At 35.4% G+C, this 25,620-nt stretch overlaps 1 protein-coding gene across 2 annotated transcripts; it reads right to left on the minus strand.

The window, feature by feature from the left end:
* Positions 1-1,412: 1,412 nt before the first annotated feature.
* On the minus strand, positions 1,413-12,077 carry LOC117916728 (lactoylglutathione lyase). 2 transcript variants are annotated; one of them, XM_034832879.1, is made up of 9 exons: positions 12,024-12,077; positions 11,636-11,761; positions 11,478-11,539; positions 7,059-7,119; positions 6,782-6,861; positions 6,601-6,671; positions 5,769-5,858; positions 4,753-4,875; positions 1,413-1,649 (listed from the first exon to the last, which is right to left on the minus strand). In XM_034832879.1, exons 2-8 carry the CDS (start codon positions 11,726-11,728, stop codon positions 4,775-4,777), a joined length of 558 nt encoding a protein of 185 aa, XP_034688770.1. In that variant the 5' UTR covers positions 11,729-11,761; positions 12,024-12,077; the 3' UTR covers positions 1,413-1,649; positions 4,753-4,774. The 2 variants fall into 2 exon arrangements, with proteins under 2 accessions (XP_034688770.1, XP_034688769.1); XM_034832878.1 differs by lacking the exon at positions 12,024-12,077 and adding an exon at positions 11,854-11,991.
* Positions 12,078-25,620: the final 13,543 nt, after the last annotated feature.

Raw genomic sequence — 25,620 nt, forward strand, 5'->3', positions numbered from 1 at the left:
TACCACAGTTGTTTCCCCTCATGCTGGACCGCTTTTCAACAACAGAAAAAATAATGGAGTTTTCATCTTCTTGGATTGTTCAAATTCACCACCAGATTTTGTCACTATCCTCATTCGTTTGACTAACCCCATACACTATTTTCTCTATTGGTAAGATCTGAAAGATATGGGTTAGGGTAGGGGGAGAAAACGGACAGCAGCCGCCTAGACAAACAAAACATATATCAACCTAAACCCAACAAGCAATGATTGAATTAAGTCAATGGATGGGAACTAGGAACCCTCTCAATTGCCCAATCCCACTTTATTTATCCAATTATTCATTGATTTTTGGTAAAATTAATCTAAAACAAACAAAAAATGAGGTTGCTAAATCAGTGTCTGAAGAGGTGAGAAGTGGAGTGGTTTTATATTGAAATGACAGGGAATCCCCATTGGGAAAGAGTCTAAAGGAGCTCCAAAATTAAATGATCACAAGATCTGATGTCAGACCATACCATTATATTATTGCTTGCGTTACAAAGGATAATATATAGGGTACGAAAAGCAAAAAACAATTTTTTAAAAGTAGAAAAATAAATAAACAAATGTATGAGTCGTCCATGCACCAATTTTTATAATTTCCACCATCTTGTCTGCAGTTGGATTAAGATAATTAGGGCTGCCAGCTATATCACTACTTTGATTAAATTAGTTTCAACTTTCAAGTGGGGAAAGCTTTTCTGGGAATGTCTTTTCTAGTGAAGTGTAAAGGTCAAAAGGGCTTGCAATATTTAACCTAATGGAAAAGGGTTTAAGAAGTGAGGGGTTTTGGAAGTTTGCTGAGAGAAAGGGCATCAAATTTCTGGGTTTAGGGCGATTGGTCCTTTGCCATTAGAGTGATTGGTGGAGCTTAATGGGCCATCGTCTCAGACTTTGATTAGGGCAATTAATTAGACTTTAGTGGATTCACATCTGCCCTCTTGAAGAAAATTAAGGCACCTGATTTCATATTCAAACTTTTTCCTGTTGAAGACTTGTTTTTTAATTTTTACCAACTGATTATTTAGGGAATACTTTCAAAACAATTCTCAGAATTTAATTTTTTAAAATAATATCAAAGAACATTTCTTCATATTTTTTAAAACAAAAATTATTTAAGAATTTAAACTGTTATTTTGTATTTTCAAATATTTCTTAAAATAAACTTTACATAAAGTGTTTTATTTTCAATCATTCCTTGAAAATCAAAAATTATTTTCAAGTTACGGAATTTTTTTTTTTGTTTTTTTTTTAAGAATAAAAAACTATTTTTAAAAACAATTCTCAAATAGACCCTACAATTTTATCATCTGAATCCATCTAAATCTGCATTGTGTGCAAAATTTTAAATCATATGGTGGATCGAATCTTCTGGAATAGGTGTCATTTAATTTTGGAATGAAAAAGCAACTTTTTACCAAACCTAAAACCATATGCTGTGAAAGAAAGGAGGATGCAGTTTGGCCTTATTGAACTCAGTAAGCAAGCAGCAAGCAGAGGAAATAGAAGAATGGAAAGGTACAGAAATACTTGTATCAAAATAGTGTTCTCAATAGAAAATCTTATTAAGGTCTTCTCACTGCAGATGGAACCCTGGCAACCCACAACTCCACTCCACTCCACTTTTCCTGCATCAAAATTCCAAGATTTTAGTTATAATAATATATTTGCCTCCTCCCTGCCCCAAAAGAAATTATTTTTAATAATAATAATAATAATAAAACACACACCTCTATGTGAGTTTTATGAACCCTTTCCTAGCCTATGTGTACTTGAACTACTAGAGGAATGAAACTAATATGATGAACCTTAGGATCATTATAATCAAGGCCCTGTGGGCAACACCTAGGCAAGATGTATCCTTAGGGGATGAAAGGGCAGTGCAAGGAAACAAAAACAGAGCCATGCCAAAATAAGTACCACTTGGAATAATAATAATAATAATAATAATATATTCTATAGATACACCAATTATTGAATTTGTTGCTGTATGTCTCCAACTTGTACCTTCCTCAGAAGAAACTACATAGTGAATTATACTGGGGAAGAGCAAATAAATAACTAAATAAAAGCACAACTTATTTCTAGCACAACCAAAACCAAAGACGCCAAATTGGAAGTTCAAGGAAGAGAAAGCCCATATCAGTCTCTTGCTCAGTCACCAACACTCGAAGGAGTGAGCACTCATCTTAGTTAATTTCATGCTGTAGAGCCAAAAAATTACTGAAACAGGTACAGTGGCTACTGAGAATGATTAATACTTTAATCTAAACCGCTTGATGCCCATTACCTAATAGCTTAGGCTTTTGTGTTGATTGGTGGCCTAACATGAGTCTTGTTTTCTGAGGGATCAAGAGTTTGAACCTCACTGCTTGTCTATTTCCTTATTTATTGAGCTTCCTCATTTATTGACCCAAGGTGAAACTGGGGAGAGATTGCCCACGAAAAAGTGTGGTAAGGCATTGGTCCAAGTCAGATTAATGTATGTCATTGGTCCATTACCTAATAACTTGAACTCTTCAACCAATTGGTGGGACAAATCAATTGTATAGAAACTCCACCAGAAGAATTCATCATATTAGGAAGGATAAATTACCCTATCACTTTACTTTAGGCAACTAAGGCCTCACTTAATCACAGCTGGAAACCATTACCCACCTAAGGCAGAACAATCTTCAGAGGCCCTTCCCACATCAATTATTCATCACTCTTATAGAAATACTAAGTGGGATGGTAACACTGAATGTACTGAAAGTGGAACATCTTCATTCCATTAACAAAGACTAGGTATGTGGATGTAAGGGAAATGGTGGATTTGGCCTACAATTGCTCATGTTTTTTGCTTGCTATAATTTGGGTCTGGATGAATATGCAGTCAAGAGGTCTATTAAAAGGTATGAAGGGAGGATGCTAACCCCTACAACATTACCTTACTTTACACACCACCTTTCTTTTTTCATTCAGGTGGTGGTCACTATTATTGTAAACAGTGACAAGGCTGTCTGTTAACAGAAAAACATTGGGCAACTTACTATAAATAACTAGACCTTAGACACAAAATAACCACCACAAAGTAGAGGTCAAGAAATAGAAACCTCAGGCTAGGACAACATTTTTTTAAAACAATTTTCAAAACACAATTTTTTAGAGCAGTTCCTAAAAATGGGCCTCAATTGTCTTTAGGAACAAAATTCTGTTTAAATATGAAAAAATAGTTTCATTGACTTATTCTCTATGAAGGTATTGTGCGTTTATATATAATGCAAAAGTTTTCAAAGTACTCTACATATTTTCAATTGTTTTTCAATATACTTTACAAAAAACACTTGAAAACACCTCAAATTTATTCTTAAAAGGAAAAAAAAAAAAACTTTGTAGAACAAATTCTCAAAAAATTGTTTCTGCTCCGAGGAACATATAACTGGGTTCAATAACAGTTCACAAACAGGTTCCTAGCCTTCTATGCTACTGAACCACACAAGATTGCGTTTTTGGTGCTTTAGGAAAGAAACAAACTCAAGGATCTTGGAGGGAACACCTCAGAGTGTTTTGAGGGTGGCAGATATCTTGATTTTTTGGTTGAGTCTCAATAGTTTCAAGGTTGGAGCAAAGAGTTTATATATATTCTGATGTAGGACAACCCTAGGATGGTTGCCTACACTCAAGGGTAGGTGGACTAGGGTTTTATTTTTTAGGGTGTAAGGAGAGGAACAAGGAATAAATTCTTTAAAAAATCCAAAGTCTACTAGGACTATAATAACCTATCATGACTCAAATTCTAATTATATTATAACTCAACTAGCTAATCCTAATTAGATTCCAACAAATATTAATCCTAATTTAATTTCAAGTAATATTAATCCTACTTTAATTACAACTAATATTAATTCCCTTTCTTGATATATATCTTGAAGATTCATCCTCATCATATTCCTAACTTAATTTCAATCTGCAGAACAGTGTGATTATCAATGAAATTTTGTATCAGTTCCAATTTTGTTGTTTCCTACACCACCTTGTTTCTTCATGCTAATTTGCTTCAGAGTGTGTGTTTGGGTAATTTGACATGCTATTGGACAGGTTGCCTTGGATCAAATTGCTTATGCCAGATGCACACAAGCTCTAGGAAGGTTTGGACCATGACAGTCGCATTTCTTCTAAATGAGTAGAACTCAACTACCTCTCACAGTGGAGGGGTGAAAATCTTAGGGGGCAACTCCTTCCTAGAAGTTTGTGTGGTATTTGTCCCTCTTAAAAAGTCCCATTTGGGCAATCTTGATATGGTATCAATACAAATCTCTAACTTATCAATGCTTGGACAATGCAATTTTAAGTATTATAATACCTGTTTGGTGATCTCCAGAACTGTAAGTGATGCATGTCTCTAGGTTTTGTTCTTGAAAATGAAGTTTTGCATCTGAATGAGGTTGTCAAAACCATATAAAGCAACAAGCAATATTATTATATTATCAGACACCAAAAGTTCTCATGAGCACCAAGATTTGAACCCAGATAATCTTACACATCTGATCAGTATTTTGCTCTGAAACCATTAAGCATGTTTCCATGAAGTCAAACAATATGAGATGAAGGATGAAAATTCCAAAGCTTGCTACACATTTAATATGTTAGGCAACAGAAAATCTATTCAGCCAAATAACTATACTTTTTGATGTATAAGCAAATCTAGATTTAATAAAAAATAGGAATAAAAGAATGCCAAAAGTTTACCTGAAATTCTTGTCTTATTTTCTCAAGCAGCAGTGGTACTCACAGTTCCAATTCTTCTAAGGTCAAAGATTTCAATCCAATAGCCATCAGGATCCTTAATGAATGCTAACCCTTTCATTTTACCTGCAGCCAGCATGACAGATAATATAAAAGCAACTATTTTTTTTTTTTTTTTAATCATAGTTGAAGAAGATGTTCTCTTTTTTTCAATATAGCACCCAAACAGGTGGTCAGACAAATAGAGGATGCATCATGGAACATGAACCCAAACAAAAGTTTGTTATGCTATCCCAACAGCATAACCTTGAATTAGATGCAAAGAATCCAGAACCAAAACCATAAAGCTTTGTTAACCAACTTTTTTGGTGTCAGCTTCATGGATCAAAGTATGACCCATCAGGGTTTAAGATTTATCTTACAACCAGCTTTCAACCTTGCATCAACCACCTTTGAATAAATTGATGCCAAATTCCTGAGAGACTAAATAGTGTCAGTAGAGGTATCCGCCATTCATTAATTATTGGTGGCAGAGAGATTTCTCATGATGTCAAAGAATTAAAAACCTTAACTAAAGTAATGCAATTTAAAACACCTAAGATTGCAAGCATGGTGGCCAACCTGCTAACTAAGAGGAGTTCAACACTCAAAATCTTTTCGAAGTTCAATTTTATAGTTGGGTTTCCCATTCTTGTTTTCTTTATGTTATTACCTTTCAGCAAGGATTCTCACGTTCCTGTTGTGCATCTATTCTTTTCGATGTACATATACACAGACTTGAGGTTTTTTAATGGATAATACTATAGCAGTGCATGCAACCCACATCTCAAACCAAAATATAACCTGAAAGGGACATGAATGATCCATCTAAAGAACCGATCCACAGGCATACTAGCAGATTCGGGAACTGAACTATCTCCAGTTACCCCCACCTACTAATTTAAACCCAAGAAACCAATGTTCATTAAGGAGACATGATAGTGCTCAATGAAAAATGGAATTAAAAAAAGGTGAGTTACCATCATCTGGTTTTTTTACAAACTCAACCCCTAGACGTTCAAATCTTTCACATGCCTTGTATGTGTCATCAACTGTGATGCCTATGTGTCCTGAAACAAAATGAGCCACGTTAGTGTTTGAAATATTGGAGAAGAACCAAAATGCAGAAAATCACGATTTCAATATTTTTCCTATCAGACAACACTTGATGATTTGGATACCATGTTATATAAAGGTCAAGGGAAGAAAATTATACATATAACAGATTCAATCTCCAGTAACACCCAGTAGCTTGGAGATATATTTAGTCCACCAAGTAGTTGCATCTCTGAACAAGTACATCTCTGTTTGGTGGTACGGCAATCGAAATAACAAATATGGTTGCAGAAAGTTGACACCACCATCACCTTTGCAGCAAACATGTACTAGAAACTCTGGGATACTAAATTTTTAGTCCCTTGGAATGAAGGAAGTAGGTGCGTTTCTGCCTCGTTCCTTTTTCCACTCACTGGTACAATGTTACACAATACAACTTCCCATCGGGATCTAAATCTAAACCAACCAAAACCCCACTCCTCCCACCCAAATACCATCTAAGCTAAGGCTTTCAGCACCCCTCTCATCAATACCACATTATAGATCAGAATGATTCATATGGTATGCAATACTCTCAAATCAACAACCCTAATTGTCCTGACACCTCCATAAATGCCACAAAAGAGGATAAAAATAAAACTCATCATTTGTCATCGAGAAGACTATCAACAAATATGTTAAGGAAGAGACAAATATATCACCACATGATTGTCAAGTTCCAAGACATTCTTAAGTCAATATTTCAGCTATACATACCAAATCCACGAGGTTCTGAGTTCCCATTGTGGTAACCTTTGAAGTCAGGATCACTCTCAGTACCCCAGTTGCTGTAACAATTTTTTGGAACATTACACGTTGTCAGCAAAACTAGGGATGGGTAAGCCAGAAAGATTGTTTTGCAGATAGAGAGGACATCAAAATAAATGATAATTGTTACTGTGTGAGCTCAATAGTAGCCTTTTGACTAAAGGTCCAGACAATTCTTTCAGTTTCATTACTGGGAGCTGATGCTGTATCCTACACCAAAAAATAGTATCTTTACTATTTGTCTAATGAATAAAAAAAATCAGGAAATGCACTGATAACAAACAAATATATTATTGCAACATACAAAAAAAATCAAATAAGTCAACATGAACAATTATCAAGGAATTAATAATAATAATAATAATAATAATAAAAGATTCTTGTAGAAGTGGCATAAGAAGTTTTACCTCATACCCCATAAAGTACAGGCTAAACTTCATCTCTGGAAAATCCAACCGTTTAAGTAGCCTGGAACATTCAAGAAAACATGGAAAAAAAAAAGCTACAACCATTAATTTTCAATTTAAAGAATCTAATAGCAAAAGGAAAAAAAGTCTGTAGTATGACCCACAACTCTATATTAACTCAAATTTGCCAGATATGGAATTTTTCAAGGCTAAGATAAGGAGAATATGCAGATTAAATAAATATAATAGATGTAAATTACAATAATATATTTCAACTAATACCAATATAAGCCACAAGAAATTCAGCACACCACGAATATGCATGCAGCATCATTATACTATGACCATAAGCTAATAACTAAAAGGCCTTGCTAAGTGGCAACTACCTGTATTTGGTGTCTAAACCATGGTACTCATTAAGAAAATAGAAACCAAACATGCACAGCTCTTTAGAAAGGGCCAAGGGAAGGAAGGATAAAAGTAAAACATGTGACAAATGGACATGCCTCCAAGATACAAAATCACCCTTGCATGACATTATTCTATCATTTGATGGGTGATTTTGTGTAGAATGCTAATCATACACAATGATAATAAAATACAATAAAATAAGTGCAGCTTACTGCAGCATAAACTACTGGAATTTTTTTTTCCACACAAATGTTTCGAGCTTTCCACCAAGATAAAATCTTGAAATTGTGGTGGGAACACAGCCACAAAGCATCCTTTGTGTCCTGGATATACTCTCCTCATTTTATATGGTACTTTTCCATGAGAAAGAGGATTAGTACCAAGGGATATTCTCACCCATCATACACTCAAGAAACTCAACTATTTAACATTATTCAGAAAGAAATGGACTCCCAAAACCTCGCTCTCTTCAATAATACAATTATGCCAATACAATTCATCCCACAACCCCCAAAACACAATCACCCCACATCAACCAACAACTAACCTCAGAACCCAACTTTTAATTGTTGGAATATTTATATAGGTGATGGGGAGGAATGAGGAGGGTGGTTTTCTCGGGATGTAAGAGAGGGTATGGTGTAGGGTTGTGGAAAGCAATTAGGAAGCTTAGGCACATCGTTAGCAGTAGACTATCCTTTGTGGTGGGGAATGGCCAAATGGTGAGCTTTTGGAAGGATACTTGGTGTGGGGATACACCTTTATGTGCTTCTTTCCCTTCTTATTTGCCCTAGCTAATCCTAAGGAAACTTGGGTGAAGGATGTATGGAACGGGACAATAGGGGGGGAGGGGGAGTTGGAGGGCCTTCTATTACGCTTGTGTGGTCAGAATCTGATCTTGGAGGAGGAGGATAGGGTGAAGTGGATGGAAACAAAGGATGGAATTTTCTCGACAAAGTCACTTTACAAAGCCCTAGAGTCGGGCTCTTCAATTTTATTTCCGATGAAGAACATTTGGATATCATGTGTACAACCAAAAGTAAGTATCTTCGCTTGGGAGGCATCTTGGGGCAAAGTTTTAACCTTGGACCAAGTTAAAAAGAGAGGCCGGGCTTTAGCAAATAGATGTTATTTTTGTCAAGCGGAAGAGGAATCCATTGACCATCTCCTTATTCATTGTGAGAAGACAAGGGCATTACGGGAAATGCTTTTCACTCTTTTTAGAGTGTCTTGGGTGTTTCCGTCTTCAGTTAGGGAAACCCTATTGGGTTGGAACGGATTCTTTGTGGGAAAAAGGCATAAGATAGTTTGGAGAGCGGGTCCTCTTTGCATTTTTTGGACAGTTTGAAAGACAAGGAACATAATTGCCTTTGAAGATGAGGTGTTATCCATCCAAATGCTGAAAACTTCTTTTCTTAACTCACTTTGGTTGGAGACTAAATTGTTTATAAAAGATGATCTATGGACCTTTTTGGAGTTTATTGATTGGGGGTGTTCCTATTAAGGGAAGGGTTCGTTTTTTGTATATCATTGTGGACAGTTTTTTGTTTCACTTGTTAGAGGGTGAGTATTTCCCTTTCTGTTTTGTACATTTTAAGTTGTTATTTTAAACCTCTTCATAATACAATACTTTTCTTACTTATCAAAAAGAAAATATGTATATAGGTGAATGAAAATTAGGACACATCTTTTCCTAATGGATACTACTTATTTCAAAGGATGTGTTTAATATAGGTGAATGGAAATTAGAACACATCTTTTCCTAATGGATACTACTTATTTCAAAGGATGTGTCTAGTATAGGTGAATGGAAATTAGGACACATCTTTTCCTAATCAATACTACTTATTTCAAAGGATGTATCTAGTATTTTAAATACACATTTCTTCTAATAAGTCACCAACAAATCTATAAATAGGGACCCCCCCCATAGCATTTCATTCATTCATCCATCCATTCTCTCCACTCTTTCTCCTTTCTTGTCATTCAAGTCCTCCTTAACTTCAAGCTTAGTCATTTCTCTTTTCTACCAAATATTTGGTATACAAGAAAGTACAAATCACCAAGTGATTCGTTGTTTCTTGCGATTTGAAGTGTTATTATCATAAGAAAGTGATCGTTGTATCCTAGGAGACGATTGTCGATAAACCATAAGCACTTGAGTGGGACAAATCCGTCTTAAGGACATAGAGTCAAACTCTAACCTCGATCAACCTTATTTATGACTTTCAATTTTCTACTTACTTCATTTTATTTGTATATTTATCATACATACTTATTATCCATATATTTTTAGTAAATTGGATAACAAGCTTAAGCTAAATTTTCTTTTATTTCGAATCTTATTACAATTGATTTTTTTTAGTGAAGATGGCTTCTACATCTTCTATTATACCTCCTATTGCTGCAAATGGTGAGAAACCTAAGAAGTTCACTGTGACAGATCTCAAGAGGCGACAACAAAAAATGTTGTTCTACCTTACAACTCTGAATCTTGCTCGGTCCTATATGAGGATGACCCTATGTTAAAGGAGGGTGAAACCGATAAACAAGTGCAAGCAGCTATGGGAGCTTGGAATCATTCTGACTTTCTATACAAGAATTACATCCTCAATAGTTTGGACAACACATTATACAATGCGTATAGTCCAATAAGAACTGCCAAGGAACTTTGAGAGTCCTTAGAGAAAAAATACAAGACAATTAATTTCAAATGGAGTGATTTCGATTGATTGCATCAAATCAAAGGACAACCTTGCGGATCCACTTACTAAAGGTTTGCTAAGAGATCAAGTTAACTACTTATCAAGGGGAATGGGACTAAAGCCTATGACCAAAAATTCTTCATAATGGCAACCCAACCTAGTTGACTGGAGATCCCAATATCTAGGTTCAAAAGGACAACTAAGTTATGAATGACTAAGATAAACACTAAAGAGATAATCTCTTACCTATTCCTATGATGAAATAGTGTTTTCTACAGCATGAACTAGGTTAAGCTTTGCTTTTAATGAGTCTTATAGCTTGGAAAACAAGTGGGGGTATGACAGGATACTCTTAATAGGAATCACCTATGTGAGTGTGAAATGGGGCCATTTCTATGAGAATTTTCAAGGCTGAAATTTTTTATAGCACTCATGAAACCAAGATCTGTTTAGGGCCAAAATGAATAAAACCATGAGAATCAATGGTGATTCGAAAGGGAATTGTGTGAATATTATTGTCTTGATTTACATCAACGGCTAAACAGTTTAAGACATCACGTTCACTGATTAGCTAGTAAATCCAATAATATTTTACTAAGGAAGGTTCAAAGTCACAAGCTACCTATCTTGACACAACTACTTTTCAAGTTGTACTCTCTTGATTGATTAACTTGTCATTGGCATTTTTTAAGACAATTTTCATTCATTTGGGGGATTGTTGGAATATTTATATAGGTGAATGGAAATTAGGACACATCTTTTCCTAATCGATACCACTTGTTTCAAAGGATGTGTCTAGTATTTTAAAGACATGTCTCTTCTAATAAGTCACCAACAAGTATATAAATAGGGAGCCCCCATAGCATTCCATTCATTCATCCATTCTCTCCACTCTTTCTCTTTTCTTGTCATTCAAGTCCTCCTTAACTTCAAGTCTAGTCATTTCTCTTTTCTATCAAATATTTGGTATGCAAGAGAGTACAAATCACCAAGTGATTCGTTGTTTCTTGTGATTTTAAATGCTATTATCATAAGAAAGTGATTGTTGTATCCTGGGAGACAATTGTCAATACACCGTAAGCACTTGAGTGGGACAAATCTGCTTTAAGAACATAGAGTCAAACTCTAACCCCGATCAACCTTATTTGTGAGTTTCAGTTTTCTACTTCATTTTATTTGTATATTTATTATACACACTTATTATCCATATATTTTCAGTAATTTGGATAGCATTAATATCATAAACTGCTGTATCACACTCGTCAATTAACTAGGAATTCCAAAAAAAAATCAAAATACTTACGACATTCCCAATACGCGAGAATAGAAATCGAGACTGACTTTAGGGTCCTTAATCCGATACATCTGCCATTAAAAATTAAATTAAATTAAAAGAAAACAAAATAAATCAACTTCAACAGCTACATAACTACAGAAAATATAAATAGAGAGAGAGGGTACAGTCTGTTGCATGAAGTATCCTTTAGTGGCCTCATCAGGGCTGGAATGGAGGCCCGGATTGTTAGAGGGAGATTCCTTGGGTTCAGAAGCCATTGACGCCGAAAACAACCGAAACCTACTCGGATCCTGCAAAGAACACGAACAAGGAGACAAAAAAAAAATTAAAAAAAAAATTCGATAAGCCAAATTTTGAAACCACCACTGCCAACAATAAGAACCTTCCGAGTAGTGGTAGGAAAAAGAGGAATTGAAGAAGAATAAGAAGAAGAAGAAGAGGGTTTGGGGATTAGACGGAGGAGAGAGAGGCGCGATAGAGAAGTGGCAATAGAGCAGGAAGCCATGGCCACTGGTCACAGAAGGAGAAGAAGGAGAAAGAGAGAGAGGTCACCTTGTCGCGATTTTAATTGGGAGATGCAGTGGCTGTCTTCTCCCGGCCCGGCTTATCATTATAATTAGAAATATTTGTATAAAAGAGATTAAATCAAACTCTTCTCTTTTTTTTTTTCTTTTTTTTACCTTTTTTAAATAATTTTATTTATTTTTACATAAATATCATTAATTATGTCAAGTATTTACACTTAAATTTTTTAAAAAAAAATTATATATTTTAAAAAAAAATGATAAAGATATTTTGATTCTAACGGGACCAAAAAATAATAAATAATCCAATTTCAAAAATTAAATTTTTAAAAACCCTTTTAATCAAATCACAAATATCTCCATCTAGAAATCTTACCAATTTTGCCACTTATTTTTGACCTATTTACGGTTGATGTGGTGGTGATCTTTCTTATATATTTGATCTTATATAAATATATAATATGCATATTGTTAATAGTATTATAATAAGTGACTATTTGATAAATCAACTTAATAATTTAAAGTGACTTAATTACTTAAATTAAATTATTAAATAAATTAATTATATTTGGTAAAATAACTTAATGGTATAACTTAAAATAAAAAATAATATTTAATAATAAGTAAAAATAATTAACTTATCATTAAGTCTACTACATCTTCGGAGTTTATCTTTTTCTCATTATTTATCCTAATTACCTTCATGATTTTTTTTACTATTTTATGACCTTCATTGTTACTTAACCTCCTATATCATAATTATAATTTATGAGGATAAATGTGTCAATTTGATGATTTAAAACAAATTTAAATTATTTTTATCAAACAACTTTAATATTTAAAATAAAAATTAAATAATAAATGTTAAGTCAACAGTTTTAGTATAATTTAATTTAAAAACAACTTAAATCATTAAGTAATAAATATTAAGTTTTACGAACCCTAACTCTTACTTTTAATTGGTTATTGATTTGTTTGAAAATATGACATAAAAAAATTTAAGTCAACAGTTTTAGTATAATTTAATTTAAAAACAATTTAAATCATTAAGTAATAAATATTAAGTTTTACGAACCCTAACTCTTACTTTTAATTGGTTATTGATTTGTTTGAAAATATGACATAATCTTGTATGATGACATTTTGTTTTAGTTTGCTTTTTATTTTTATTTTAGAGTTTGTAATTCATTTTATGAATTACAATACAAGGTTGCAATTATTAGATTGATTGAGTAATGGATGTTATAAGTTTATAAATTAGCATATTGTTGTAAAGACAATTGATTTTTAGGTGAATGAATATTATTTATAGTTTTTTATTCACTTGATAAAGGTCTATTAATAAAATATTTAATGAAGTAGATGTTAAATTTATATGATATGTATTAACCCAACCAAGTCAAACATTTAGAGGGTGTTTGATAAATTAACTTATTAACTTAATAACTTAATTTAAATTACTAACTTTTAACTTTAAATATTAAATTAAAATAATTAACTTATTCCTAATCTTTCTTTCTTTTTTTTCTTTTGTCTCTTTTGTTCACATTTAGTGAGAGTATATTTCATAATCATAACTCCACATTAATAAACTCATTTTTTATTATAAATATTATGTAGTTATCTTATGTATATGTTGTACTTTAAATATGAATGTTTAATAAACCAATTTATTATTTAAGATTAATAAAAATATATATTAATTAAAATTAATGAGTGTAAATATTAGTTAAAATTAATGAGGGTAAATATAATAATTTGATTATTTAGAATAAATTTTAAGTTAATTTTACCTAACAACTTTAATCCTTAAATGTTAAAGAGTAAGTTCTAAATTAACAATTTAAGTATAATTTAACTTAAAGTCAACTAAAATTATTTAATAATAAGTCTTAAGTTCTATTAAACATCCTTTTATTTACTAGCTTAAACTACAACTCGACTATGGAAAAATATGCTTAGGATGGGCTTAAGTTGCAAATTAGAGTTACACTTTATGATAAAGTCCTTAAAAGCAAAACATGATATAACAAAATTAATTTTCACTTTTCTATTCATTAATTGCCTTAAGATTTATTTAACCCTTTAGATTTGCATCACTTATATTGTACATGACTTAAGTGCATTAAGAGTTACACAAAAAAATTCAAGTTACATGTTCCTTATAAGTTGATGAGTATTTCACAACCGATTCATGAACTTAGGCAATTCATCTAAAATAATAACAGACTACCTCCTAATTTGAGGGATGACTTATTTTGCTCATTGGGATAGGTTTTCCATGGTGAGTGCATTAGAGTGTATAGTTACATATTATACATGATTTATGGTGAATAATGGTATTAACTATCATGGAATTATGATTCACGAAGTTAATATGCTATATGGATTTTCAACCTTAAGATAATATTGAGCTAGTGTTGAGGTCTTTAATAGTTTTTTACTTAAGATAATATATTCTTTATGGATTCAAGGCAAATAAAAGTTTAGCAAGTATAAAGCCGCTAGGACTACATATCTTTTGCTAGATATCCTAATATCATAAGTATCAAGTATATGTTTGACAGTTCATTATCTTATTACTAAGTAAAGATTCTATCAAATTGATTTATTTACCTTAAACTTGGAAAATTTCCCCAACATAAGATTAACATACATTTTAGTTTGGCTTTTAGCCCATGAAAGTCCCTAGATTGAGCAGACCACTTTCATATAATGAGTTAAATGTATAACCGAGATCCTTGAAATTAATGTTACCAAATAAATAACCCCACTATGGGGTGGTTGCTCCTATTACAAACATATCTAGTTGTTTCCTTAAAAAAATTCTATATCCCTTAATCCAATTGTTTAAGGCATTAAGGTGGATTCAGAGAATCGTGCATGATTTGTTAGGGTTTTTGGTTCATTTGGATTTGGGAAATGAGATTCAATTTGAGAAGGAGGGGAGTCAAAGATTGAAGAGTGGCAAAACGAAATAGATGCATAAAAGACTAAATCATCATTATTGGACTTATTCCTCCAATTGGTTCTTTAGCCACTATAAATATTCTTGTTTGGCATCACTGATTCATCGATGGGAACTCGACTTTTTTCGTCAAATCCCATAAATGGCACTAAATGTAAGAACACTTATTTTTTCATTAATTTTCCTTTGAATATTTCCTAATATTTATATTTCTTGTGTACCCACGTGTCACTTTTTGATTGAAATGGATGATAACTTCTTATAATAGAAAACATGTTCATTAGGCTTGTATGGTCTTGTTATCACAAACACAAAGATTGGTTCATATTGTCGATATATGAGAAGTGTTATTCAACATGAATAGCTTGTGTAGGGTTATGGTGCCAAAATAGGGAATTTCCGTTATGGCCACGTCAATGGGGTCCAACAAATGGTGTTAGTGAAATTTTGTTTCACACAATTATTCACAATGTAGTGATGATGAGAATGATTAGAGTGTGAAAATGGAGAATTGTGGGAAGCTTCCCTCCATGTGTCTTTCACAGGCTCAAGACCATTTGGTTGTTTAAGGTAAGCGGATAATCCGTTTGGACCAAGACAAACTCCGTTTGGGGTAAGAGGAAAGACAAATTTCTTTCTTCCTCAATGCCAGATAGAATTGACAGACCAAGCTGACTGGGAACTTCCAGACAAACAAACCAAGCTAGTTAGAAATGCAAGGCATTGAGCAAATGATTAATCGCCACCAATGCCTAAGCGACAATCAAAATAGCATTTACGCCCGAAAATCAATGTCTCTTAGTTGTTACACGCAATCAGTGACATTGACAAACATAAATACACAATCAACGACATGGTCCGGAATTCTTGCACGATAGACAACAAATGGCGCCAATCAACAGCTCTTATTTGGCATGATTTCTTAATCCACATTGAGAAAATGGCATTGATTATCTTATTAAGGTATAATATTTTCCATGACAACAACACATGAAGGACATGAATGCATAAGCAATGTTGCAATGATGGTGTCTTACGTTCAGTAAAAACCCTTCCAGAAGCATGAAAAAGGTACACATACACATAACCATTCAAAAAGTTGGATTCACTCTCGCTAGATTCTAACTTATGCTTCGGAGGAGCATGCCCGAACCACCTGTTCGAACATCCTTTTGTGCAAGAAAGCAATTCGTCTTACTCTGGTGAAACTAGACGAGTTTGCATCCAATTAGCACAACACCAACATTGGTGTCATCTGTGGGAACCGACTAAGAATGTCAACATCCTCTAAAAACCAATCATCAATTATGGGTGACAAAGACTATTTTGTTTGGCATGAAATGATGGAAAGACGCCAACAAGAAAATGAGTGGTGGGTGTAGACTTTGTTTCGCTAAATTGAACAACTAAAAAGAGAATGAAAAATTGTGGGCTTAAATGCCAACAGTGGGCTCCTCTCAAAGTCGACACACTCAAGGCTAGCAAACATCCTCACGACGAACTGTTGAGGCATTTTTACTTGGGGGCATAGAGTTCTCATCTGACAACTACTTGAGATGATCAGAGGGGAAGCATTCACTAGCTCGTCAAATGTAGTTGGACGAAGACAATGGCTCCACTCGGGCATAAAGGAAAAAGAGGCGATTTAGAGGGTCGCATTTGTCTGACGTAATACAAGCCTAACTGGGACCTCAAGCACTAGGTGTGAAAGTGCAACCGCGCATATCAGAAACCCTAAAGGCACGTCTAGGTCAACCAGCCACAGTAACCACATCCAGATGGCCCTTCAACCACCAAGGTAGTAGCAGACAGGAATGCCAACAACACGAGCCCCATCTGATTCTATCAGCCAACGATTGGATGACATTCTAATTTTGGAAAGAAAAAAATTTAGATGGGAAGCTAGAATTATCCAGACTTGTGGCTGCCATGTGGAGATTTTTGGAGGATATTCATGCAACTTTGAACAAGGAAAGAAAATAATTCAAAAAAGAAATTAATAGATCGATAGGAGACCTATGGATTTTTTTTTTCTTCACGAAAAGAAGGCACAACTAAAGCACAAAAAGAAGAGATTCTTCAAAGATACAACAGGCATATCACATGAGATCCAGACACCATTAAAGGAAATACAATGGGTTGGCAAGGATTTTTCTTTAACAGAAAGGGTCAACAACAAATGAATAAGGAAGAAATTTCCTTTATGCAAAGAAATTAAGGATTCTGAATTTTTAGAGGAGGACACATGGAATAAGAGGATGAAGATTTTGTCAATTTTTTTGGGAGAAAATGGGGGATGCAAATCTCCAGGGGAAGACATAGTGAAGACGCATGGAGTGGGATGATAAGAATGAGAACAAGAGACTTTTGGAGAGGAAATGGGTGCATAGTTTGGGGAATGAGAGTGAGATGATCATATTTATGGAAAGAGAATTAGTGAATGGTTCAAGGAAAAAGGCTAGGACAGGGAAGAAAATGGGAAGAAATGAACGAACAAAAGGCAGGAAAGTTTGAGGGCGAGTAAGTCTTGCTCGAGAGGAGACACCCCAGGTATGATCATTGTGATCTGCATATTATTATTTTTTCACACTATTTCGCTTGATTTTTGGGTTGGTTTTCATATGCCTGTGTCGTCGGTTCTACTTTTGTCTTGCTTAGTTTGACTTGAGAGGGGCGAGACTCTATATTATATTCATTGTAGGGGTGTCTAGAGATATTGACTACATTTTCTTTGTTTTGTTTTTCTGTGGTTTTTTTCCACTAGGCCAAGCCCATTTATCTCAGCATGAGATGGGACTTGGTTGATAGTTCTTAGTTGGTTTTATCATCTGTTTCTGTTATACTCTTCTCTGTTTATTACTCTGTTTATGACGAATGGTGGTGGTATTGTTAATGTCCAAATTTCCAGGACTGAATAAGTGAGGACGTGGAGGAAAATGAACTCGATGTAAGGTTTCTATGTTTACATCTGTGCTCCAATCTATTGGTTCAAAACATAGGTCACAAAATTACATTAGAGTCTTGTATTTGGGATTGTTTTGCATCTAGGTTTAATAAGTTGTATACTAGTAGAAAAGATGAGACTGTAACATTTAGGATTTTGTTAATTTGGTCAACTCAATGGTATGAATAATCTTGGTGGAAGAAGTTGGCTTTGAGATAGAGCTAGAAGAAGAAACCAAAACAAAGAAAATGCAAATAATACAATGATTTCATATCTAGTAAGAGCAGGGATGGTCCAAGTCTTGCCAAAAGTTATTCATCCTTTATATCACAATAACTATCAGTATATTCAGGAATGAGGTGGTTTTGGCTTTCTATCTTCATCATTGGAAAACAGTCCATCATAAAGTGAATAGTTGTCTCATGAAGTACAAAATGGCTTAGATAAACCTCCCATTTGTATTCTTCATATCATAAAATCTCCATTGGAACAATTCACCTAATCCTGCAAACAAGCTCCAATGGTTTCTTAGTTTAGGCTAAAGGCTTTATTGTGGAGTCCCCATACAAGAATAAGACCCCTAATTGAAATGGATTGTTAGGAAGTGTCCCAAATTCCTAATTAGTATAGATTCCTTTTTGTAAAGAATATTATATAGAATATTTCTAGGTTGATAGATTATTGTAATATTAGACTTCCTTATAGAATAAGGAAGATTGTTGGAAATATCTCTATAAATATTCTAGGTCATGAGGCGAAAAAATTATGAGATGGAGATGGGCCTGTAGAGACTATACAAGGTGGATAGAGATGTGAGGAAGAACGGGAGGTACCCGGTGGAGCGAGATGGCTCGTAGTAAGGTATGGATACAAGGAGTGGGGAAACATGGGATGTTTCGGGAACCCAATAATTGTATCTTGTTTTATCCTCTATAATATTCTCTATTGTATAGTGGAATCATTATCTCTCATCCGTGGACGTAGGCATGGTTGGCCGAACCACGTTAAAACTCGTGTATCGTATGTGTGATTGTTTTATCTTTGTGTTCTTGAACTAACATTGTTGGCATCAAAGCTTTCGCTGGCACTACAACACGCTATCCTCCAAGAAACAATCCCTTATCCCTACAACTCATCCTCCTGTCCTCAAGCTAGAAGACCAATTGAAGCTACGCACAGCTCCAACTTCTCAATAGTGACACCCTTAGTCAAACATGTCTGCAGGGTTCTTAGATCCACAAATCTTCTCAAGTATTACCAGTTTATCCTCAACAAGATAACGGATAAAGTGGTATTTTGTTTGTATATATTTCGACTTTGAATGAAAAGCCGAATTTTTTGCAAGAAAAATTGCCTGACTGTCACGTGTAGAATGCTCATCTCCTGCTTCTTACCCAATTCATCTAAGAAACCATGTAGCCAAATCATCTCCTTTCCAACTCAGTTGCTGCAACATACTCAGCTTCTTGTAGTAGACAAAGTAACAATCTTCTGTAGATTTGAAGTCCATGATATAGCTGTACCACCTAGAGTAAAAACAAACCCAGTAGTACTCTTTCTACTATCAATATCACCAGCAAAATCAGCATCTACATAACCCTGCAGTTTCAAACTAGCACCTGTGAAGCAAAGACATGTATCTAATGAACCCTTCAGATATCTTAAAATCCACTTGACTGCCTCACAATGCTGCTTTCCAGGCCTACTCATGAATCTGCTCACAACTCCCACTGCATGTGCAATGTCTGGCCTTGTACACACCATAGCATACATCAAGCTGCCAATAGCTGAGGCATAGGGCACCTTGCTCATATGGTCCTTTCTTCTTCTGTCTTCGGTGACTGTTCTTTGCTTAGTTTGAAATGGCTCCCAAGGGTGTGCTCACTGGTTTAGCTTCATTCATGTTGAACCTGCTGAGAACTTTCTTCACATACTTTGATTGTGAAAGCTTCAATGTACCATTAGCCTTATCTCTAATGATTCTCATACCAAGGATTTACTTTGCAGCTCCCAAATCCTTCATTGCAAATTGTTTTGGACAATTGCTTCTTCAGATTATTAATCTTCTCAATGTCAGACCCTGCAATAAGCATATCATCCACATACAACAGTAATATGATGTAAGAATTGTCAAAAGACTTAACATAGCAACAGTGATCAGCTTCACATCTCTTGAACCCAATTCTATGCATAAAACTGTCAAACTTCTTGTACACTGTCTAGGAGCTTGTTTAAGGCCATACAAGCTCTTTCTCAGTTTGCAGACTAGACTCTCTTGTCCCTGAACAATGAACCCTTCTGGCTGAATCATGTAAAGGTCTTCCTCCAAGTCACCATGAAGGAATGCTGTCTTCACATCTAACTGTTCAAGATGTAAGTTTTCTGTAGCCACCATTCCAAGTACAAGTCTAATTGTTGACATCTTCACAACTGGAGAAAATATCTCTGTGTAGTCAATGCCCTCCTTTGCTGGAACCCTTTAACAACTAATCTGGCCTATTGTAACGTTTGCTACCATCATGCTCATTCTTTTATCTGTATACCCACTTGTTGTGCAAAGCCTTCTTTCCTACTGGCAATCAGTTAGTTCCCATGTCTGATTCCCCAACAGGGAATCCATCTCATCCTTCATGGCTAACTCCCACTTGCTTGAATTCTCATCTTGCAAGGCTTCATCATAACACTCTGGCTCACCACCATCAGTCAACAGGAGATAATTTAAAACAGGTGAATAACGTTGCGGAGGTCTAATGTTCCTGGAAGATCTGCGAACTTCAGCTACAGGTGTACTCAAATCTACCTGTGAATTTACATTCTCTTTATTTTCTTCACCCCCTTTTTGGACAGTACTTTCAGTCAATTCATCTAAGTTGACAAACTTAGATTTCTTTTTATCTATCTCTGTAACATCTGACACTACAGTTGACCTGTCCTTGTACATAACCTGTTCATTAAATATCACATTTCTACTTCTGATGATTTTCCTGTTTTGTTCATCCCAAAACCTATAGCCAAATTTCTCATCACCATAGCCAATGAAAAAACATATTTTTGACTTTGCATCAAGTTTACTACGAGCATCAAAATCAATATAAACATAAGAAACACAACCAAAAACTTTTAAATGTGAAAACTTCACCTCTTTGCCGCTCCAAACCTCCTCAGGAAGTCTGAACTCCATGGGAACTGATGGTCCTCAGTTTATCAGGTAAGCTGCAGTGCTAACAACATCAGCCCAAAAAGTTTTTGGTAGTCCAGCATGCAACCTCATACTTCTAGCACGCTCATTGAGAGTTCTGTTCATGCGCTCAGCCACACCATTCTGTTGTGGTGTCCCAGGAATGGTCTTCTCCATCCTAATTCCCTGTGCAGCACAATACTCATTGAACCCTCCATCTATGTACTCTCCTCCATTATCTGACCTCAAACATTTTACTTTCAAACCTGTTTCTGTCTCAACCATGGCCTTCCACTTCTTAAAAGTTTCAAATACATCAGATTTATTTTTCAGAAAATAAACCCATACCTTTATACTTGAGTCATCAATAAAAGTGATGTAGTACCTTGAACCTCCTAGGGATGCAACCGGATAAGGCCCCCACAAATCAGTGTGTACTAGTTCCAATTTTCCAGTCTTCGGTGTCCTGCCAGTTTTCAAAAAGCTCACCTTTTTTTGCTTTCCTAAGATGCAACTTTCACACATGTCAAAATCAATGGACTTCAATTCTGGTAGTTTTCCTTTTGACAACAACATCTTCATCCCTTTCTCACTCATGTGACCAAGTCTGCGGTGCCATAGGCTTGTATCAGTACTTGCATCAGCAACTGTAATTGTGTCTCTTGGACATGAGGTCATATACAGAGTACCAGTCTTCTTTCCATGAGCCAATACCCTAGCTCCCTTTGTAACCTTCCAAGTACCACCAACAAATAGTATTGCATGTCCTTCATCATCAAGTTGTCCAACAGAAATCAGATTCCTCCTCAGGTCAGGAATATGTCGAACCTTCTCCAGTAACCAAACAGACCCATTGGGTAAAGATATCCGGACGTCTCCCAGACCCACAACATCCAAGCTGAACCATCAGCCAAATACACCTTACCAAAATCACCTGCAACATAATTCTGTATGATTTCTCGGTGTGGAGTGGTATGAAACGAAGCTCCTGAATCCAAAACCCAATCATCAAGTGGACTGTCTACTGCAAGAAGTAATGCATCTTGTACCTCTTCTGTTACAACATTAGTAGAATCATCTTCATTCTTCTTCTTAGGGCTTTTGCATTGCCTTTTAAAGTGACCTGTTTTCCCACAATTCCAGCATTGTACTTGTTGGCCTGATCTAGATTTGCTTCTGTTCCGATTAGAATTTCTGGAATTTGATCTACCCTGATTTGAATTTCTGTTATTACCTCTACCTCTTGTCTCAAGGTTTAGGGCAGAACCAGATCCTGAGGTTTCACCTACATCTCTTCAGCGAATCTCCTCAGCCAGAATTAAATCTCGTATATCATTGTACTTGAACTTTTCCTTTCCCGTAGAATTGCTTACTGCCATCCTCATTGCCTCCCAATTGTTTGGCAAAGAAGCCAAGACGATCAGAGCACGAATCTCATCATCAAAATCAATTTCTACAGACGACAATTGATTTGTGATTGTATTAAATTCATTTAGATGTTGTGCTACTGATGCATTCTCTGCCATCTTCAAATTAAACAATTTCTTCATCAGATGCACCTTATTGTTTGCGGACGGCTTTTCATACATACCAGACAAATCCTTCATCAAATCTGTTGTGGTCTTCTCCTTTACAACATTATGTGCAACAGACCTAGACAGAGTTAATCTAATAACTCCTAGAACCTGTCTGTCAAGAAGCGCCCATTCCTCAGCCTTCATACTCTCAGGTTTTGTCCCCAAAAGAGGTAGATGCAATTTCCTCCCATAGAGATAATCTTCAATCTGCATCCTCCAATACGCAAAGTCTGTGCCATCAAACTTTTCTATTCCAGACGCCTTTCCTGCTTCCTCCGCCATTGCTCCCACTCAAACCTAAACCTAGGCTCTGATACCAGTTGTAGTGTCAGCGAAAGCTTTGATGCCAACAATGTTAGTTCAAGAACACAAAGATAAAACAATCACACATACGATACACGAGGTTTTAACGTGGTTCGGCCAACCATGCCTACGTCCACGGATGAGAGATAATGATTCCACTATACAATAGAGAATATTATAGAGGATAAAACCAAATACAATTATTGGGTTCCCGAAACATCCCATGTTTCCCCACTCCTTGTATCCATACCTTACTACGAGCCATCTCGCTCCACCGGGTACCTCCGGTTCTTCCTCACATCTCTATCCACCTTGTATAGTCTCTACAGGCCCATCTCCATCTCATAATTTTTTCCTCTCATGACCTAGAATATTTATAGAGATATTTCCAACAATCTTCCTTATTCTATAAGGAAGTCTAATATTACAATAATATATCAACCTAGAAATATTCTATATAATATTCTTTACAAAAAGGAATCTATACTAATTAGGAATTTGGGACACTTCCTAACATGGATGTATTTTCCAATGGATGGTAATGCTTCCCACTCAATAGAAACAATTTGTTCTTTAGAAAGTTTACACGGTTCTGAAGAGCATACCATTCTGAGTGTTGAGGGATGGTTGGAAGTGACTAGTGGTCAGGTTGGCATGTCACTGATGGCAATGAAGTCCTGTAGAAACTAGGAGATTAGTTTTCATGGCATTGACACCATTATGGAGATAGACTTCTCTTATAGCTTTAGAGGGGAAATATTAGGTGCTTTTTTTTTATGCATTTGCTAAGGCCTTCAAAGGATAAAACTGATATACTTAGCTTTCCCTTGAAAGCTAATTAGGATAGGAAAATTACGCATGATGATGATATAAGGTCTATTTCAGTATTTTTTGAATCTTTTGGACCATGGGTGCCAAAGTCAATGTTGGAATATCGAAAAAAAATATGCAACAAAAGCATTATTTGTACCTATAGTTGATCACACTTCCAATTGGGCAAGCATCCATTCTGGGAAGAGTAATTGGAAATTTCCAAATCCCAGTCAGTTCTTTTATTAACTTTATCATTGTAATTGCCATCATCGATAGTGTAGTCCTAGTTGTGCTCCAGGTCTCCACCTTTGCATGACCACCTTTCATTATGTTATCCTTGGCATGCGACCCATTCCTTTCTTTCTCTCCCACCATAAATAGATGCTTGTTCAGTCTTTGGCACTAGAATGTCGTAGTGTAGCTCCGACTATCAATGAAGTATCTCAGCTCCAGTGGTGGCAGTTCCTACTCGGAAAAAGTTGTTGTAGAAGGCTTACATTGATAACGATGAATCGTTTTTGGTTTTCCTTAATTGCATGTTTTATTATCTCAGCTAGATAATAACCAAATTCTCATTTTTGGTTTATAATAAAAACAACATGTTTTGGAGTTTCAAAAACAGAAGTACAGGGGAGTGTGCCATTGACCCTCAAGTGTAGATTACTCATGGAAAAGTTTGTTAAACTCCCAATGGAATGATAGCATTTACAATTACGTTCAGAGTAGGAATGGTTAAGGAGAGCTACTGGGGTGCATTTCTAACTATACTTGTTGTCGTGTTGTCTGCTTCTATGTCCTTAGGGCGGGCTTTTACTTGCATGGAAAACGGTAGCATTTCCCTCACACCAAATTCATACACGTATAACTCAATGTTTGAGCATTTGCTGATGCATATCGATGGAAGTTTCTTTTTAGAGATGGCTCACTTTGGGTATCAATTGGATCAAAGCCAACATGCATTACTACATGTGAAAGTGTCCAAAGTCGGGAGACGATACCTGTTGTAACATCCTCACAACCACCATAACTTGGCAGTCTTCTTTAAAAGTTACAATATGGTAAAGTCATGAATCCTACACCGGGCCACTTCATTGTATAGAAATTAGAGCGCCCCATCACCACCAACCATGTCTCCTTCTTACTCCGTTGTAATTCAGGAATCAAATAAAGGACACTGGCATATTCCGATTGCATCAAAACGTGATTCTGAAAATGAAAGAGTAAGGTTATGTATCACACGGGCAACCTCACATATGATAATACAAAGAGCCAAAGAATTGCAGTATTTTCACTATGAAGGCGTCAAAGGAAGGATGAATACCCAAACAAAAATTCACAAAGAGCGATCATCATCAAATCATAGAAAGCAAGAAAATTCAAAAGTTCCATATCTGATAAATTTATAGAAATCTCAGAAAGATATTGTGGCACCTCACCTCTACCGGGAACACTTCCATTTGGAGATACAACAATTTAGCGTTTTACAACAAACTTTCTTGAAAAGGATCTTATGTCTCACTTAACTAAAGAAAAAAAAGTTTGGTGCAAAACAAAGTCGATTTTGAAAAAAGGAACCATGGGAGAATGAGGAAGTTCCCAAAGAATTGGTACTCCTACTTCATAAGACAAACAAGATGTAGATAGAAGATGTTGTCTTCTTTGTTTCTACATACGTTGAAAGTTCCGAATCACATGTACTTTCAAAGCTCTCAACAAAGTCGCTCCTGTGAATCTTGCTTAGCATGCTCACAGGAAACCTTGGTGAATCATCATGTTGTGCTAATAATCAGAACACAAATTTCCAGAATGCCTGAAAAGATAATGATATGGACTTAATGAAGC

Source organism: Vitis riparia, chromosome 6 (genome assembly GCF_004353265.1).
Source record: "Vitis riparia cultivar Riparia Gloire de Montpellier isolate 1030 chromosome 6, EGFV_Vit.rip_1.0, whole genome shotgun sequence".
Lineage (NCBI taxonomy): Eukaryota > Viridiplantae > Streptophyta > Magnoliopsida > Vitales > Vitaceae > Vitis > Vitis riparia.